Here is a 19950-nt window from a genome sequence, read left to right as displayed (position 1 = left end):
TCCGGTTGGGGGGTCGGTGAATGATGGCATTGACCCGGCGCTTTGCGCTGTGTCTTACACCTCATTTGATGCAGCGCTGGTGTGGGTTCGGAAGTACGGCAGAGGGGCTTTGTTGGCTAAGACTGATATTGAGGCTGCGTTTCATCTTTTGCCGGTACACCCGGACAGTTTTGTGTTGTTGGGGTGCTGTTTGGGGGGTCGGTTTTTTGTGGATTTGTGTTTACCTATGGGCTGCTCCGTTTCCTGTGCGTTTTTCGAGCAGTTTAGCTCCTTTTTGGAGTGGGTGGTGCGGAGTGAGTCGGGTTTGGAGTCAGTTCTGCACTACCTGGACGACTTCCTTTTTTTGGGCCTGGCTGGGTCTAGGGTGTGTGCTATTTTGCTGCGGGAAATGGAGCGGGTGACGGGTTGGTTTGGCGTCCCGTTGGCGCCTGAAAAGACGGAAGGCCCGTCCACGTCGGTAAAATTTTTGGGCATAGTGATCGACACTGTGGCCATGGAATGTCGGCTGCCCGAGGATAAGCTGGGAGAGCTGAGGGAGGCGGTGGGGAGGGCATGTCGGGTTCGCAAGTTGCAACTGCGGGAGGTCCAATCTTTGTTGGGCCGTCTAAATTTTGCGTGCCGGATCATGCCTATGGGGCAAGTTTTTTGCAGGCGTCTCGCTGCGGCTACGGCGGGTGTCTCGCGGCCTAACCACTTTGTGCGGCTGTTGGCTGGGTTGCGGGCGGACCTGGGGGTGTGGCAGAATTTTTTGAGTCGGTATAATGGCCGTTCGGTGGTGATGGAGCAGCCGGTGTCGAGTGTGGATTTGGACTTGTATACCGATGCGGCAGGGGGCTGCGGGTTTGGGGCTTATCTTCAGGGTCAGTGGTGCGTGGGGCAATGGCCGGGTGAGTGGCAGGAGGCGGGGTTGACAAGAAATCTTGCATTCCTGGAGCTGTTCCCGATTGTGGTGGCGGTGTTTGTGTGGGGTGAGATGTTTCGCAATCGGAAGGTGTGCTTCCATTGTGATAACATGGGGGTGGTCTTGGCCATTAACAACCAGACGGCGAGTTCTCTGCCCGTGGTTACGTTGCTACGGCATTTGGTGTTGAGAGTGTTAGAACTTAATTCACAGGTGGTGGTGTTGCATGTACCGGGAGTGGATAATGCGGTGGCTGACGCTCTCTCTCGCCTACAGTGGGACCGTTTCCGGGAATTGGCGCCGGAGGCCGAGGTGACCGGCCTTCCGTGTCCGGAATGGCTGTGGCGACTGGTTTAGAGATGGCGCTTGCTTTGGTCGGCCGCTCAGTGTGCCAGGCCATTTGGTCGTCTTATCGGCGCTGGTGGTCAGACTGGGAGAAGCTGGTGGGGCAGTTGTCAATTGCGGGCGCCCCCGCAGAATGGGAGGCGGCCTTGTTGTTTTATGTTGGTAGAGCGTTTTGCAAAGGGGTTTCTCCGGCGGGAATTGGTCGACGGCTGTCGGCCTTGGCATTTTGGTTTAAAGTTTGTGGTTTGCCAGATGAATCTAAGTCATTTTTGGTGCGACAGGCGTTGCGGGGGTTTCGAAAGGGGGCGGTGTCCAGGGATATGAGGCGCCCGGTGACTTTTCCGCTTTTGTGTCAGTTGGGGGTGGCGTTGGGGGAGATATGTTTTTCGGATTATGAGTGTCGCTTGTTTCGGCTGGCGTTTGCGTTGGCGTTTTTTGGGGCGTTTAGTATTTCGGAACTGGTGGTGCTTAGTCAGCGGCATGTTGGGGGTTTACTTTTTTCCGATGTTAGTCTGGCTGATGGGGTGTTGCGATGTTTTTTGCGCCGTTCTAAAACGGATCAGGTGGGTCGTGGGGCGACTGTGAGTTTGGCGGCTTTGCGGGGCTCGGATATGTGTCCGGTTTTTTGTTATGCAGCATTTTTAGAAGTTCGGGTGGGGGTTGTGGATCCTCTTTTGGTACATGCGGACGGGGGTTTCTTGTCGCGTTTTCAATTTGTTGGGGTTTTTCGGAAATGTTTGGCGAAGGTGGGTTGCGGTGCGAGGGAGTATAGCTCGCATTCATTCCGCATCGGGGCGGCTACTGAGGCGTCTCGGTGGGGCTTGGGGCCCGAAGTCATTCGGCGGATCGGGAGGTGGGAGTCGGAGAGGTTTCAACTGTATGTCCGTCCTCATTTAGTGTGATTGCTGTGTGTTGTGGGAGTGCGGTTGGTAGTTTGTTCTTGTTTCTTTTGTCTTTCAGGTGACGGCCCAGGACTGATTTAGATTGTCGGCCACTCATATGTAGTGAGGGGTGGGGTGAGGGCCGGTGTTCGACCAGCGGGCCGGCAGTTGGGTTTGGAGAGTTCGGCAGGACAGGTTCACTGGTTGGGAAAGGGGGGAGTGAGGTGGGCTGAGTTGTTGACCAGGGTTCAGTTCTTTGTCCATTTAGACGATGTCCTTGTTATACACCTGGGAGGGAATGATTTGGGTGTGCGGAGATCGCGCGATCTGATCAGGGACATCAAGCTTGACTTGCTCAGGTTGTGGTCGTCCTTTCCTGGCCTGATTATTGTGTGGTCCGAGATGGTGGCTAGGCGCAAGTGGAGGCAGGCTCGTTCGGTTGTGGCCTTAAATAGGGCTCGGATTAAGGTTAACAAAGTTGTTAGCAAATTCGTGGCCCGAAATGGGGGACTAGTGGTGCGCCATAGGGAATTGGAGGGGAGCCCTTTGGAGTTCATGGCAGAGGATGGCGTCCATCTCAATGTTTTGGGAATGGATCTGTGGATTTTGGAGATTCGGGAGGTAGTGGAAAGAGCCCTTAGTTTGTGGAAGAACGGGGACAAGTGAGGTGTCACTTGTCGCCGTTGTGGCGGTGGCAGGAGAGAGACCTGGAGGTACATGTGGATGGCATGGAGGTGATGGGATACAGTGTGGAGGTGGGCTGGGAGCGGTTCCCAGCCCGATGGAGAAATTCTTCAAGGGGACATGGGTCCCAGGATGGTCACAAAAACGGTGCTCCCGTGCAGGTGCTCACGGCTAGGAGTAAGGGAGGCCCCATTCTAGTTTGGGCTCGGTAACAGTGCCTTCAGGTCCTCCTCCTCCTGTATTAGGGACATGTTAACTTATGTTAAATTATGTTTAAGGATGTTTATACAATGTTTATGTATGATGTTCATACTATTGTTGCCTTACAACGTTTTAATTGTGTTATTTAATAAAGGGGCTGCTGTGGCCTTGTTACCACCAACATTGTGTCTGCCGTGTTTAAGGTAAGGGGTTTTATGGGGACAATGGGGTTGGTTGGGAGGTAGGTTACAGCAGCTATAATATCCCCTAGTCATGTTGCTGTTGTCAGACCTGTAAAGGGACAGTACTCCATGCTGATAAGGACTTGGACTGGAATTTTAGCCACACTGTGGCCCAGGAAGCATACTATTGTATGCAGAAAGTATCGTGCAACATCCTTTCCACACATTCCCAGCCATGGGTAGTTGGGTATCACTTAGGCTAGGTTCAGACTGTGGAATTTCTGCCTGCAATTCCACTTTGAAATTGCAGGTAGAAATTCTGCTTGCTAAAATGTACAAGCCTAGTGAATGGGTTTCCGTTCACAAATTTACACTTCGGAATTTTGGAAGTGGAATTTGTGAACAGAAAATCCGCTTTAAAATATCCACCTGAAGAATGGAGTTGCCCCTTTTTCAGGCACAAATACTCGCAGAACACATTGCAGTCTATTGGGAACTGCAATGTCCGCATGGTCCTAGAGCCAACTGATTCAGTTGGCGCTGGCCGCAGAAATTTTCTGTCTGGAGATTCCACAGTCTGAACCTAGCCTAACAGTTAATGGCATAGCAGCTTCATTCAGTCACTGAGGCAAAGTAGAATAGGCAAAAGCAACAGTTATATTGGCACAATCTGATTCTGGTATAACCACAGAAGTACTGGGAGTTTCTGCCCAGGCTTAAAGGGGGTACTCCGGTGGTTGAGATTTTTGGCTATATTGCATCTTCTTTTAATGTTCATGTTTGTTTCAATTGACGGAGGGAGGGTCTGATGAAGCGTGCATGCGCACACGCAACAGCTGTCACCCATTCGTATCCAGAAGCATTTGTGAGATGTCCTGCTAACTGATGTGATGCACCTTTGAAATAAAGAATGAAGCACTGTTTGCACTTTAAAGCTGGTGAGTGCGGCCCATTATTTCTACTTTGCTTGACATGTATTATATATTTGTGTTGCATGTGTCTTTTTTTCTTTCCTGTTTGTGGGCCAGGAAGTTCTGTAGTTCTGTGTTGGATCTCTTACTGTTGTCCACAATGTCGACCATGTTAGGATTAGGCTGTGGGCAACATGTCATGGCTTTTTTTTCTCTGTTCAGTTCTGCATGAGAGAAAGAAGCCAGAGCAGGGGGGAGAGAGAGAGGACATACACAGCTCCTCATCTCCGCTCCCCCTGCTTTGTCTTCTGAGGACGCAGGTCTGCACTGAAAGAAGACAGAGAAGATAAGAGTATTGTCTGAAAGGGAGGATAACAAAGTACAAGGACTGGGGATGTATAGACTGCAGGGGAATAAATCTCGGACTGGGGATGATTTCTATGTGTGAAGGGGGGGGGGGGGGGGACTCCTGAATGACACATGTTGGGAGTTGTAGTCCCTGTTATGTGTGTGTATGCTAGTGTTTACAAACCAGTGTGCATCCAGCTGTTGCAAAACTACAACTCCCAGCATGCCTGGACAGCCTTTGGACATGCTGGGAGTTGTAGTTTTGCAACAGCTGGAGGCACACTGGTTGGGAAACACTGTCCTAGCCTATTCAGCATACACATCATGTTACACCAGTGTTTCCAAACCAGTGTGCCTCCAGCTGTTGTAAAACTACAACTCCCAGCATGACCTGACAGCCTTTGGGCATGCTGGGAGTTGTAATTTTGCAACAGCTGGAGGCACACTGATTGGGAAACACTGGCCTAGCCTATTCAGTATATTACAAAGTGCATTGTTTCCCAACCAGGGTGTCTTCAGCTGTATCAAAACTAGAAATCCCAGCATGCTCGGACAGCTTTTGGCTGTCCGGGCATGCAGGTAGTAGTAGTTTTGCAACACCTGGAGGCACCCTGGTTGGGAAACACTGGTGTATGCACTATAGAGGTGTGGTGAACTACAACCCCCCAGGAGACTACAGAGGCAGCATGCTGGTGTTATACCACAGACTGAAGACTCCTGAATGACACATGCTGGGAGTTGTAGTCCCTTTTGTGTGTGTGTGTGTGTGTGTGTGTGTGTGTGTATGCCAGTGTATCCCAACCAGGGCTGATTATATTAGTGTGCTGTGTATAAGGGGCCCGACCCGGGAAAATAGTAGGGTGGGTAAAGGGTGGAACAAAAAAGAAAAAAAAAGGAGCCGCCCCAAATCAGCAAGGCATGCGGCATTCTGGGATTTGTAGTTTTCAGCACAGCAAGAAACAGGAAATAGAAGCAAAGATAGGAAAACAAAGTGGGGAATAAAGACAACAAAGAATGGAAATAGAGTAGGCTAAACAACAAGAATAGAACTGAAACAAAACAAATAGGGTAAGTCAAAAACGGAAAAACACGTTGACCACCGGAGTACCCCTTTAATGTCCTCTACAAATTAGTTATGTAAAAGCAAAATGTTTGCAAAAGCAAAATGAAATGAAATTGTGCCAGCTCCAGCTGTATATTACAGCTGCAATGGACAGGACCAGAGGTATCCATTTTGATTCCACAGTAGTGACCATGGTTAGACAAAGCTCCCTATGTCACCCTATTCATGCTCCTGAGGTGTGATGGCATTGTGCCTTTAGAATAGCTTACTAATGCAGCTCTACTTTTAAAGATAAAGAGGGGCATTTACTAATCTTTTACTATGTAGTCTGGTTTTTACCCTGTTTTTTTCTACTTCATTTTTGACTATGTGCGACAAATTTACTAAATTGTTGCACGGCATTAATAAATTTGGCGCACATAGGCAAAAGTGGGAAATTTACTTCATGTAGTAGAAAAAAATTGTCTGTTCCTTTTTCCTGCTGTCTGAATAGGTTTGGCTGCTGGTTTCCTTCTGGATCTTTTGTTTTTGAGTTTTTTTTTAGCTTTTTCACCACATCTAAATAATTCAATAACTACAGTGGTCCCTCAAGTTACAATATTAATTGGTTCCAGGAAAACCATTGTAAGTTGAAACCATTGTATGTTGAGACCATAACTCTATGGAAACGTGGTAATTGGTTCTAAAGGCACCAAAATGTCATCCAAAAATAGGAAAAAGTGACAAAGAAAAATAAGTAGATAACTGATATAGATAAAGCAAATCCTTACATATAAAAGTAATAAAGATCTGCTGGGAGCTGTAAATCACTGTCTATGTCAGTGTTTCCCAAGCAGGGAGACTCCAGCTGTTGCAAAACTATAAAGGCTGTCCGGGCATGCTGGGAGTTGTAGTTTTGCAAAAGATGGGGCCACCCTGCTTGGCAAACACTGGTCTATGTAGAGAACAGGAGCTTCTTCAGGGGTCCTGTACAGTACAGGCAATGTCCCAAACAAGTAATGGAGTCGCCCTCACCTGGTGTCCAAAAGAGCAGCTAACCCTGATACAGGTAAAGTGTACAGAACATGTAATACCAGACACCAGTCAGTGCATACACTTCAGTAATACAGGGGTTTTACCAGTAAATGCCCATTTTGATTGGTTGGTTCTTCCAGCCATTGACACGTTTTACAGATCTGAACTGTCTGTAGCATTGTATGTTGAGTCTGGTTTCAACTTACGATGGTCCAGAAAAGACCATTGTATGTTGAAACTATTGTATGTTGAGGCCATTGTAAGTTGAGGGATCACTGTAAATTGTAGTCATGGCTCAGAAGTGGTAAACAGCGTTTAGTGTGTGTGTGTGTGTTTATTACATTTTTTTAACACAGTTTTTTTTCTCCCTAAATGTACTTACACTTTTTTTTTTTTTTGGTTACTTCTTCTACAGATCTGTGTATCCTGTGGACTCCTTCGGATTCGGTGGACTACTTCGATGACCAGCGTTTTTCTTTGCTTGATGTTAATAAAATGGTTAACGAGGGCTTGTGGGGGAGTGTTTTTTGTAATAAATTTTTTTTAAAACCTGTTGTGTTTTATTTTTATTTTACTTTACTAGACAGGCTTAGTAGTGGAAGCTGTCTTATAGACTGAGTCCATTACTAAGCCGGGCTTAGCGTTAGCCACAAAAACAGCTAGCGCTAACCCCCAATTATTACCCCGGTACCCAACACCATATTTAATTATTTATTTAAAAAAAAAAAACGCATAGGGTCCCCCCTATTTTCATTCTCAGCCAAATACCAACCAAACAGTAACAGCCTGACGTTCCCAGGGTGGGCGAGGACCATTGTTACTGGCCCTCCCCAGCCTAAATAACGCCAGCCTGTTACCGCCTAGGCCCAGGAGCGCCATTTTTGACGCTCCAGGCCTGTTGGTACCGGCTCTTCCCGGCACCCCTGTGGCGTTGGGTACCGGGGTAATAATAGGGGGTTAGCGCTAGCTGTTTTTGTGGCTAGCGCTAAGCCCAGGTTAGTAATGGACTCTGTCTATAAGACAGCTTCCACTACTAAGCCTGTCTAGTAAAGTAAGAAAAAAACACAACAGGTTTTAAAAAATTTTTATTACAAAAAACACTCCCCCACAAGCCCTCGTTAACCATTTTATTAAAATCAAACAAAGAAAAACGCTGGTCATCGAAGTAGTCCACCGAATCTGAAGGAGTCCACAGGATAAACGGATCTGAAATGAGAAGAAAACAAAAAAAATGGGTTAGTACATTTATTATCACCTGCTCACACATCTCCCGCCCCGCATGACTACAACTGCCAGCATGCCCTTACAGTAAGGACATGCTGGGAGTTGTAGTTGTGTGGTGCAGGAGATGTGTGGGCAAGTGACAAGCTTGTCCCCTGCCCCCAGCTGCAGGACTACAACTCCCAGCATGCCCTTACAGTAAGGTGGGGCGGAGGCCGGGCACAGTGTTTCCCAACCTGGGACTTGTAGTTTTGCAACATCTGGAGGCACCCTGGTTGGGAAACACTGTTTTAGGCCAGTGTTTCCCAACCAGGGTGCCTCCAGATGTTGCAAAACTACAAGCCCCAGCATGCCTGGACAGTCAAAGGCTGTCTAGGCATGCTGGGAGTTGTAGTTTTGCAGCATCTGGAGGCAACCTGGCTGGGAAACACTGGCCTAAAACAGTGTTTCCCAACCAAGGTGCTTCCAGATGTTGCAAAACTACAAGTCCCAGCATGCCTGGACAGTCAAAGGCTGTCCAGGCATGCTGGGAGTTGTAGTCTTGCAACATCTGGAGGCACCCTGGTTGGGAAACACTGGCCTAAAACAGTGTTTCCCAACCAGGGTGACTGTTTTAGGCCAGTGTTTCCCAACTGTTTTAGGCCAGTGTTTCCCAACCAGGGTGCCTCCAGCTGTTGCTAAACTACAACTCCCAGCATGCCTGGACAGCCAAAGGCTGTCCAGGCATGCTGGGAGTTGTAGTCTTGCAACAACTGGAGGCACCCTGGTTGGGAAGCCTGCGCAACTTACCGGCTTCCGTAGGATCCAGCGCTGCACGACACTGCCGCGCGACACTGCCGCGCGACGATCTCCGAGCCTCGGAAGGGTAAGTGAACTTCTTCGCCGGTCCCCTTCAGCTGTTTAGTTTTGCAACAGCTGGAGGACTACAGTTTACAGACCACAAACCAGTGGTCTGCAAACTGTGGCCCTCCAGCTGTTGCAAAACTACAACTCCCAGCATGCCTGGACAGCCAATGGCTGTCCAGGCATGCTGGGAGTTGTAGTCTTGCAACATCTGGAGGCACCCTGGTTGGGAAACACTGTTTTAGGCCAGTGTTTCCCAACAAGGGTGCCTCCAGCTGTTGCAAAACTACAACTCCCAGCATGCCCGGACAGCCAAAGGGTGTCCAGGCATGCTGGGAGTTGTAGTCTTGCAACATCTGGAGGCACCCTGGTTGGGAAACACTGTTTTAGGCCAGTGTTTCCCAACAAGGGTGCCTCCAGCTGTTGCAAAACTACAACTCCCAGCATGCCCGGACAGCCAAAGGGTGTCCAGGCATGCTGGGAGTTGTAGTCTTGCAACATTTGGAGGCACCCTGGTTGGGAAGCTTGCGCAACTTACCGGCTTCCGTAGGATCCAGCGCTGCACGACACTACCGCGCGACAGTGCCGCGCGACGATCTCCGTCAGCGATCGTCGCTGGAGCCTTGGAAGGGTAAGTGAACTTCTTCGCCGGTCCCCTTCAGCTGTTTAGTTTTGCAACAGCTGGAGGACTACAGTTTACAGACCACACACCAGTGGTCTGCAAACTGTGGCCCTCCAGCTGTTGCAAAACTACAACACCCAGCATGCCCTGACAGCCAAAGCCTATGGCTCTCAGGGCAGGAGCCCGGGCTGACATTACAGTGCAGCCGCCCGGGCTCCTCATACGGTCTCCCCGCTACCCCCCTTGTCTCCCGCCCGGGCTCCTCATACGGCCTCCCCGCTACCCCCCCCCCCCTTGTCTCCCGCCCGCGCCGCTCATCTCCCGCTGCTACAAGACTACAACTCCCAGCATGTCCTCACTGTAAGGGCATGCTGGGACTTGTAGTCTTGCAACAGCAGACAGATGGGAGTTGTGTGGCGCTGGCAGGTGAGAGGGGGGGATATAAATCACTGTAGTGTCCCGGTAGCGCAGTGAGGGTAGTGGGGAGAAAGTATGTCGGAGCCCGGGCGGCAGTAGCTTCTCCTGCTCCATGTTGGAGCTGGAGTAAATTTAGTCAATTTTTATGGCCGTTGCGACAGTTTATTGCGCAACTGCGACTGTCTCAGTTAATAAATTCCTGACCACTGCAAGTAAAAACTGAAAACTTGCGTAAATTAAGCGGGAAATTTTTTTTTTACTTTCTAGCTCTTGCTAGGGAAAGTCGCACAATTTATAGGGTAGGCGCAATTGCGACAATTTTGTGCCAAAAATAGTCAGAAAAAAATGACTAAACCCCTTAGTAAATGCCCCCCAAAGTTTCTACTTGAGTATGTCAGGGCTTTCTTCTGCAATTCCAAATGGTCCTAGTTGGCCCATTAGCTTTTATGAAACCAATATTAGTGTTTCACAGAGAGATTAGAGTGAAACATGAAAGCGATGACTTGTATTTTCCATATAAACAACATATCTTTGCTTGGATGTTCCTATGTAAGGGATCATCCACACTGCTGTACAGGTGGAGAATCTGTCTGGCGCCACTGCAATCCATTAACGGTAGGTCAAGGCGGACATGCGCCATCTCCAAAGACGACAATGCAGTTTGGCGCGAATTCTGGCTAAAAAAAAAACATGTTTTTGTTTCATAACAGAATTTTCCACCACGGATATTACACAGGGTGAATAGTGGAGCAGAATCCTATTGAAAACAATGGAACTACATGGTGGAATTTCGCTGGTGGAAATCCAGCAGTGTGAATGGGCCATAAGGCACCGTGGAGACATAGTAGAGGTTTTGCATGACAGATTTTGGGAATCAGCAGGAATATTTTGCTACAATACAATTTATAGATAAAGTCCCTTTACTTATCAATAACAACATCCATTATCTAGCATTTCTATGAAGATAGGCAGAAAAGCATATAACATTAGTCACTGATCATGGATAGATTGAATGTATCCTATATATTAAGGCTCCTATGTATAATATATAATGTTTCCACATGTGTAACACATTACATGGTTTCTCATCTTTCTTGTTTTGCTGGGATATTACAATGATCTTATCAAAGTAAACAGCTCCTAACTTAATCCTACCCCCTCCTTTTCACTTTTATTACCCTGAGATAACTCAAATCCTTTTGATAGATCTGCTTCTAAATCCCTTAATTCCTTATACAAAAGGGAGAGACATTTGTTCTATTTTCCAGCACTGAAATCTGTAAGTGTGAACTCTGCTCACCTACCATTTGGTGTGTGTGATTTACTCATGAAATACAATGTTTTTTATTGCAACTCATAGTGGAAAATTAATAATCAGAAAAAAAAATTGTGAAAAGAAATGTACATATTGGCCAACCAACTTTTTGTCGCACCATCGTCTAAATCTGCGCCCAAATTTTACACCGCACAACCTACACTTTTTAAAACACTCGTAGTGTTTTTTTTATTACAAGAAAATGGGCGTGGTTGCTCCAGGAATTGAACTGCGTAGTCACCAACGGAAGAATTCCCTTGACACAGGTTCAGCAAAGCCGACTCAGCAGAAGAGGCACATGCGGGTTCCTCAAAGAAACAGCAAAATTCTGCCAGAAAAGCTGTTAAGTTGGAAGCTACTGGGTCACCGCTGTCCCAAAGGGGTGTAGCCCAGGCCAGGGCTTTGCCGGACAGTAGACTAATGACAAAGGCCACCTTTGCACGTTCTGTCGGACACAGTTCAGACATGAGCTCCAAGTGAATGGCACACTGTGTAATGAAGCCTTTGCATGGCTTGGAATTCCCATCATACTTGGAAGGTAAAGGCAGGCGTAGCTGGGAATCAGAAGACACTGCAGGAGCTGGTGGTGGGAGTGGGCCAGGTTGTGGTACCTGCTGCTGTTGCAAGGCCAAAAGCTGTTGCATCATAGCTGAAAGTTGAGAAAGTTGCTGGGCCTGTCGGGACAACTGCTGTGACTGACGTACCACAACGGAGGGAAGATCCGCGCCTTCATGCAGTAGTACCTCAGCGGGATCCAAGGCCGGATTTTACTGTAACACTCATGTTTCTGAAGACTGGAACACCGGTGGATGTGGATCCGCTGGACCTGTGTCGCAGATGACTCAGACCATACCAGGGAGCAGAGTCTAAGGTGCCGCTGGTTTTCACCAGAGCCCGCCGGAAAGCGGGATGGACTTGCTGTGGCAGGCGGCACACAGGTCGCTATCCCTGACACGGCTCGACCACACAGGCGGCTGAGGAGATGCGAGGCACAGGAGGGATAAGGCAGCTCGAAGTCTGGATAGCAGAAGGTCAGGGCAGGCGGCATGGTTGCATAGTCAGGACGTAGCAGGAGGTCAATAGGCAGGCGGCAGAGAAGCAAGGTCTGGACACAAAGTGAAGGATCAGATACACGGCAAGGCAGAAACAGGAATGCTTTCTCTCAGTCTCAAGGCAACAAAGATACGGCCAGGGAGTGAGGAAGGTGGAAGAATATATAAATGAGCCACAGGTGAATTACATTAATGAGCGCACTGGCCCAATAAATCTTAAAGCAGTGAGGCAGAGGCTGGGGCAGGAGAAGCACCAGGTGAGTGACGAACTGGGTCTCGCATGCGGGCGCCTCCTGAGATGCGAGTCCCAGCCCCGCCGAAAGTAGCAGGTAACGGGAGCATGCGCTCACGGTCAGCGTGTGTGTCCGGAGTGCATAACGTAACATGATCTAAGTCCATTACATTTTTTTTGTTCTATTTTGTTGCTTAATTCCCGTTAAATCTTGTGTTTTGCTTGTTTAATTTGGCACATGCTATTGATGATTTGTATTACCCATGTTGTTTTAGTTTTTTTTCTTTTAACTCTGAGTATGTGCGACAAATTTTCCCATGCGACACAAAAAAACATGCGACAGAAAAGGAACCGAGACGTGCGACACATTAGTAAATCAGCTCCCAGAAAAAGAGGAGTGAAATCTAAAACACTCCAGAAAGAACACTCGGATTTTAGTAAATCAGGGCCATTGTTGTCAATTTGCTCAGAAAAAATTGCTGTCATATGAAAAAACTATTCACGTGTCACACACGTTAAAAGTATGGATAAGTTGGGTTCAAAGAGTGTTTGTAAGGGGTCATCCTAGGAACTCCAGAGCATCTCTTTTAACTGATTATAGGATAAGTTGGGGTCAAAGGGGGAGATTTATCAAAACTTGTGTAGAAGAAGAGTGAAGCAGTTGCCCATAGCAACCAATCAGATTACTTCTTTCATTTTTCAAAAGGTCTCTGAAAAATTTGAAAAAATTAACAAATCTTTGGTTGCTATGGGCAACTAGTAGGGTTGCCACCTTTCCCTCAGAAAAATACCGGTCATGGGTGTGGCTATGTGGGGGTGGATCTACAAAAGGGGAGGGGCCAGATTGCACAGGGGCTGAGGGATCAGGGGTTTAAGAAATGGCATGGGGGATGGGAGGGGGGTTTAAGAAATGGCATAGGGGATTGGAGGGATACAATATATATGCGGGGGGAGTTTTCCTATATCGCACAAAAAAATTTACATTTAGAGAATACCTACCAAAACCCTATTTATGCCAGCAGCGGCGGTAGTGGTGGTGCGCGACAGCAACGCTGGCTCTCTCTGATGACGAGTGACGTCCCCCTGCGCAACGTCAGATAAACAGGCTAATCAGACAGTATCACACATGACAGATTTAGATGCACAGGTTCAGCAGACAGTATCACACATAACAGGATTAGATACACAGGCTCAGCAGACAGTATCACACATGACAGATTTAGATGCACAGGCTCAGCAGACAGTATCGCACATGACAGATTTGGATATACAGGCTCAGCTCACAGTATCACACATGACAGGATTAGATACACAGGCTCAGCAGACAGTATCGCACATGACAGGATTAGATACAGAGCGCAGCAGATAGTTTCACACATTAAATCAGTGTTTCCCAACCAGGGTGCCTCCAGCTATTGCAAAACTACAACTCCCAGCATGCCCGGACAGCCAAAGGCTGTCTGGGCATGCTGGGAGTAATAGTTTTGCAACAGCTGGAGGCACCCTGGTTGGGAAACACTGCATTAAATACACAATTTTGCAGAGAGGTCTCACCAGTCTCTTGTCTTCACTTTCTCCTTTCCCCGGGCGGCTCCAGGTTAAGGAATGTCCGGGGTTGAGGAGGAATGGGGTGGGCAATTATTTATCCCATGGGGCCATATGAGAAACTTAAAATATTGTGGAGGGCCGGGTAGTTGTCCCCCAGATTAGGAGCATAGTTGTCCCCCAGATTAGGAGCATAGTTGTACCCCAGTTGTCCCCCAGATTAGGAGCATAGTTGTACCCCAGTTGTCCCCCAGATTAGGAGCATAGTTGTACCCCAGTTGTCCTCCAGATTAGGAGCATAGTTGTACCCCAGTTGTCCCCCAGATTAGGAGCATAGTTGTACCCCAGTTGTCCCCCAGATTAGGAGCATAGTTGTACCCCAGTTGTCCCCCAGATTAGGAGCATAGTTGTACCCCAGTTGTCCCCCAGATTAGGAGCATAGTTGTACCCCAGTTGTCCCCCAGATTAGGAGCATAGTTGTACCCCAGTTGTCCCCCAGATTAGGAGCATAGTTGTACCCCAGTTGTCCCCCAGATTAGGAGCATAGTTGTACCCCAGATTAGGCAGCATAGTTGTCCCCCAGATTAGGAGCATAGTTGTCCCCCAGATTAGGCAGCATAGTTGTCACCCAGATTAGGCAGCATAGTTGTCACCCAGATTAGGCAGCATAGTTGTCCCCCAGATTAGGCAGCATAGTTGTCCCCCAGATTAGGCAGCATAGTTGTCCCCCAGATTAGGCAGCATAGTTGTCCCCCAGATTAGGCAGCATAGTTGTCCCCCAGATTAGGCAGCATAGTTGTCCCCCAGATTAGGCAGCATAGTTGTCCCCCAGATTAGGCAGCATAGTTGTCCCCCAGATTAGGCAGCATAGTTGTCCCCCAGATTAGGCAGCATAGTTGTCCCCCAGATTAGGCAGCATAGTTGTCCCCCAGATTAGGCAGCATAGTTGTCCCCCAGATTAGGCAGCATAGTTGTCCCCCAGATTAGGCAGTTTACCCCCCCTACACACACACACACACACATATACACAGACACATAGAGACACAGACACATATATACAGACACATATATACACAGACACATATATACACAGACACATATATACAGACACATATATACACACACACACACACACACATATAAACACAGACACATATATACACACAGACACATATATACACAGACACATTTATACACACACACACATATAAACACAGACACATATATACACACAGACACATATATACACACAGACACATATACACACAGACACATATATACACACAGACACATATATACACAGACACATATATACACAGACACATATATACACAGACACATATATACAGACACATTTATACACACACACATATAAACACAGACACATATATACACAGACAACACACAGACACATATATACACAGACACATATATACACAGACACATATATACACAGACAACACACAGACACATATATACACAGACACATATACACACAGACACATATACATACACAGACAACACAGACACATATATACAGACACATATACACAGACACATATATACAGACACATATATACAGACACATATATACACAGACACATATATACACAGACACATATATACATACACAGACACATATATACAGACACATATATACAGACACATATATACAGACACATATATACACAGACACATATATACAGACACATATATACAGACACACACACATATATACACAGACACTCACCCGCCCTGTGCAGCAGAGGGAGACAGGATACACGGCCTCTCCTTCTCTCCCCTCCCTGCTCTGCCTATGGAGGGTTGTAAGACTGCACGGGGCAGAGAGAAGGCGGGGGAGGGGGAGAGAGGAGACAGGAGGTCACGCCCCCTCCCCAGCACTGTACAGTCTCTTCCTGTCATCGCACGGAGCTCTCCCTGTCACCGGCTGTTGGTGTTAGACCTGGGCATTGTACGGCCGGTCATGAAAGCAGTGCTTTTCTGGGGATGCTGCTCCGTCCGCCCCTGTCAGTGAATGAAAAATACCGGCCATTGCATGGCCGGTATTTTTCATCCAAACTTACCGGCACAGCCCGGAATGTAGATGAAAATACCGGCTGTGCCGGTAAAATACCGGCAGGGTGGCAACCCTAGCAACTAGTCAATGTTTCCTCTACACAAGTTTTGATAAATCTGCATGTCAGGTTTCAAAGTGAATAGAACCTATTAGGATCCATTGGTGTCCGTTGTCATAACCTTCCTCCCAGCCTTATTATCAGCATGTGTAATGGGGCCCTGTAACCCTGATGTAAACATAGCCTTAGCTGGTTAGGTGTGATAAATAGTCAACAGAATCATGTCTATTGGCATAATGGTTACTGTGGTTCACATGTAAACATATGTTACATATTCTGGATATGTATTTAATGTGGTTCTAGACAAATAAGAGAAAATCAGAGCTTCTCATGGTGTAGTATATCAAAATAATATTGGAAAAGTCTGCACAGGAAGGTGAGGTAATTCACTCACTTTTCACTGTTGTGTAATGGACATAGCAGGCGGATTTGGATACACACTGACCGGGGTGCACGCCTGACCAATATGAGAGATATCAACACATGAGGTCTATCGGCGCTATCTATTAGCCAGCTTCACTCGGACATCTGTCCATTATCATTGGAATGCTCAATATTTAAGTTCCTTGAGAAACCCCGACACCAAATGGGGGAAAAGCATCGGAACTATAGGATAACAGTTTGTAATACTTTTATTCTTTCACTTATATTCACAAAGGTGTTATAAGTTTTGGTGGATACCTGGTGCTATTGATAAGGTGACTGTCCCCTCCCCCTTCTCTGGCACATAGTTGGAAAATTGGCTGAGTGGGATATTAAGGGGCAACTACCAAGGGACATACTGTCTGGCCATATCTGTATACCCTGGTGGGACTGACCAGACATTATCTACTCACCTTATATCATCTAATAACCAGTAAGGCTGGGTTCACACTACGTTTTGTCCCATACGGGAGCGCATACGGCAGGAGGGAGCTAAAACCTCGCGCTCCCGTATGTGACCGTATGCGCTCCCGTATGTCATTCACTTCAATGAGCCGACCGGAGTGAAACGTTCGGTCCGGTCGGCTCATTTTTGCGCCGTATGCGCTTTTACAACCGGACCTAAAACCGTGGTTGACCACGGTTTTAGGTCCGGTTGTAAAAGCGCATACGGCGCAAAAATGAGCCGACCGGACCGAACGTTTCACTCCGGTCGGCTCATTGAAGTGAATGACATACGGGAGCGCATACGGTCACATACGGGAGCGCAAGCTTTTAGCTCCCTCCTGCCGTATGCGCTCCCGTATGGGACAAAACGTAGTGTGAACCCAGCCTAATCAGGATTGACTTTCTGGATAACTATAGACTACGTCAGGCATAAGGCTCCTTTCACACTATGAATTTCTCCATTTACAAACTTCCGTCACATGTTCCGTCACTACAGCTGCAAAACCCGGCCGTTACAAAACCCCTGACGGCTGTGACTAAATCGCATTGCAGCCTATGGGTTTTGTAACTGCCCGTTTGCACCCGTATATGCCCGTAATTCATTACGGGCGTTATACAGTGACGGGACATCGTGGCGGAAAAATTACTGCATGCAGTAAATTTTCCGCCACGATGTCCCGTCACTGTATAACGCCCGTAATGAATTAAGGGCATATACGGGTGCAAACTGGCAGTTACAAAACCCCATAGGCTGCAATGCAATTTTTTTGCAGCTGTAGTAACGGAACATGTGCCGGAAGTTTGTAAACGGAGAAATTCATAGTGTGAAAGGAGCCTAATATATATATATATATATATATATATATATATATATATATATAACAACTTGTAGGCCAGCTTGTAGTCCGTAATCGGACACGGTGGGTGGAATTCTCGGACAAAGATTAAGTAGTCAGAAGAATGCTCCATGGATAGAACAGACACGACACGTGTCTGTTTTAAGACTATCAGAATAAACTTGAAGTGTTTTAAAGACACCTGGATCTCCTGCTGCTAATTTCCAACGCGGTTACGCCATCATACCCAGTAATTTTTACCTCCTATCCACGGAGCATTCTTCTGGATATGTATGTAATAAAATGGTTGTTCTGGATGACTTGGCCATGTCGCATGACTCATTTTTAACTAATTGTTATTTTCACTTATGAATTACTTAATAAATATTGGCTTTTAATATATTTATGGTTAAGCAACTTTATTGCATTGTAAGTTTGGATTTATATGTGGTGTCTGCACATAGAAGGAGATTGTGATCCATAGTAAGTAAACAGTTAGGAATTTATACAATCTTCCCCTTCACCTAACTAAAAGTCTTGAATCCGTATACCAAGCCAAAATTAGAAAGCACGTTACATTTCATTCCCTTCTTGTTGTATAACGTACTGTGGTATCCCGTTACCGTATTGCATACCGTAGCTAGTGTAGTGGTCCCCAAAGTCAGAGTAACTACGCTAAGGTAGGGTCCCCTAGGTGGGACAGCCCCTAGTCACCTCTTCTCAACTCTAATTCTATACTGTTAATACATGTACATATTTAGTAATAAGGTATATTTAATCAAATGTATAGTACTTACCTTGTTTAGCGTCGCCGGACCTTCGGTCATGTGACCATCTTAATATCCTCTATGGTATGTTGGAGGACCTTTGGAGGTCCTTGGGTCACGTGTTACCCATAAACCTTTGTAATGGTGATTGACACAAGTATTGGACCAATTAGCACTAGTCCAGCCCCTGCCCATATAAGGGAGCTGTAGACAATTATGGCTCTCTTGGGTTGCTGCTCTCGTGGATGCCGGACTAGCAGGACGGATCTGCACAACTTTCAAAGACACGCTAGGCCTGAAAACCTACCGGCCTAAGCGGAACTTAAACCGTGAGTTCTAAACTACCCCCGCTAAAGCTAGCATGACTACTGGACCGCAACTAATCCCCTAAATCCAGTGGAACAGCGCATATTATCCTAAAGACTCTAAACTGCTAAAGTCCCAACCTTTTTCAATCTCCAAAGAAAGCTTGCATGTATAGCAACTGTTCCGGTTATGAAGCTTGCATAAAATCTTCAGTAAAAGTTACAACTGTTTCAGCAAACTCTCCGGTTGTGGACATTCCATTATTATCTACCTCCCTATCGCTCTTGGGAAGGGTGGCGGTAGGATAAGCATTATTGAGGAGCCCTCACCCTGGCATCACGAATAGCAAGGGTTAACAAGCACCCTTTAGTCACCGCACAGCTACACTCCCCATACCCAACTCCCCCAGGCTATCAGAGTACCATGTCCCACATAGGGGTTTAAATTTGCACACAACCCATTATTTCACTTAAAGTCTTAAATCCATTGTCATTATAGTAAATTACCAATCTCATATATGGAGAAAAAGTTGCAAAAACAGTGGTTGTCTTACCCTTCTTGACATTTACAAATTCTCATGTGTGCAGGTCATAGATAGTGTTATAGATGCCTTGTTGCTTGGTAGGGGTGGCTCACAACGTATCACTTTTTAATTTGTAATATATTTGAGTGGTTGCAGGTCCGAGGTTTAGAAATTGAGCATGGGCACGAGTGTGGACTTCAATAGTCACATCACATCTATTGGTCACATCAATAGATTTCCATCTTTGACTATGCAGAGTGAGATTACTAAGCAAGTACATCACATGTCAAGATATCCAGTTTGGGAGAACGGTATATGCCACTCTTTTGTCTTTTGCCGTTTTTGATAACACATGACTCACTAGCCATCTTGGTGTGATGTACTGCCCTTGATCTAACTCTGCATAGTTAAGGAAGGAAATCGATTGATGTTGAGATAAGGTCACAACTGACCAAAACTTTGCCTGTTTGCATGTCCCTAACTACACTACTTTTCTAAGAGCCCAATACCTCGAACTGACACCTTGGTGCTTTTCATTAGTGTCTCTTGGTATGGTGAGCCAGTCACCACCCACACAGGACCACTCTCAAAGGTGGCAACCCATACTAGCTCCTAGCAGCAAATGCCAAATCCTGCTCATGCCAAATCCATATGCTCTTGCTCTGCCTCTTGCAATTTTTCATACAGTAGAAGAAGAAACAAATGGAATAATGTGTACCCTTACAGATGCTTGTGC

The 19950-nt window shown here is 46.7% G+C and overlaps 1 protein-coding gene across 1 annotated transcript in view; it reads left to right on the top strand.

Moving 5' to 3' along the window:
• The first annotated feature begins 3998 nt into the window (after positions 1-3998).
• The window catches only part of GSC2 (goosecoid homeobox 2), a 27268-nt gene continuing 11316 nt past the window's right edge, over positions 3999-19950 (top strand). Inside the window, exon 1 of the mRNA XM_056531751.1 lies at positions 3999-4132. Coding sequence (XP_056387726.1) covers positions 4105-4132 — 28 coding nt within the window. The 5' untranslated portion in view covers positions 3999-4104. The remainder of the gene's footprint in view (positions 4133-19950) is intronic.

The sequence above is a fragment of the Hyla sarda genome, chromosome 1 (genome assembly GCF_029499605.1).
Source record: "Hyla sarda isolate aHylSar1 chromosome 1, aHylSar1.hap1, whole genome shotgun sequence".
NCBI lineage: Eukaryota > Metazoa > Chordata > Amphibia > Anura > Hylidae > Hyla > Hyla sarda.
Note: the sequence above shows the minus strand (reverse complement) of the source record. Positions and strands in the feature narration are given on the sequence as shown.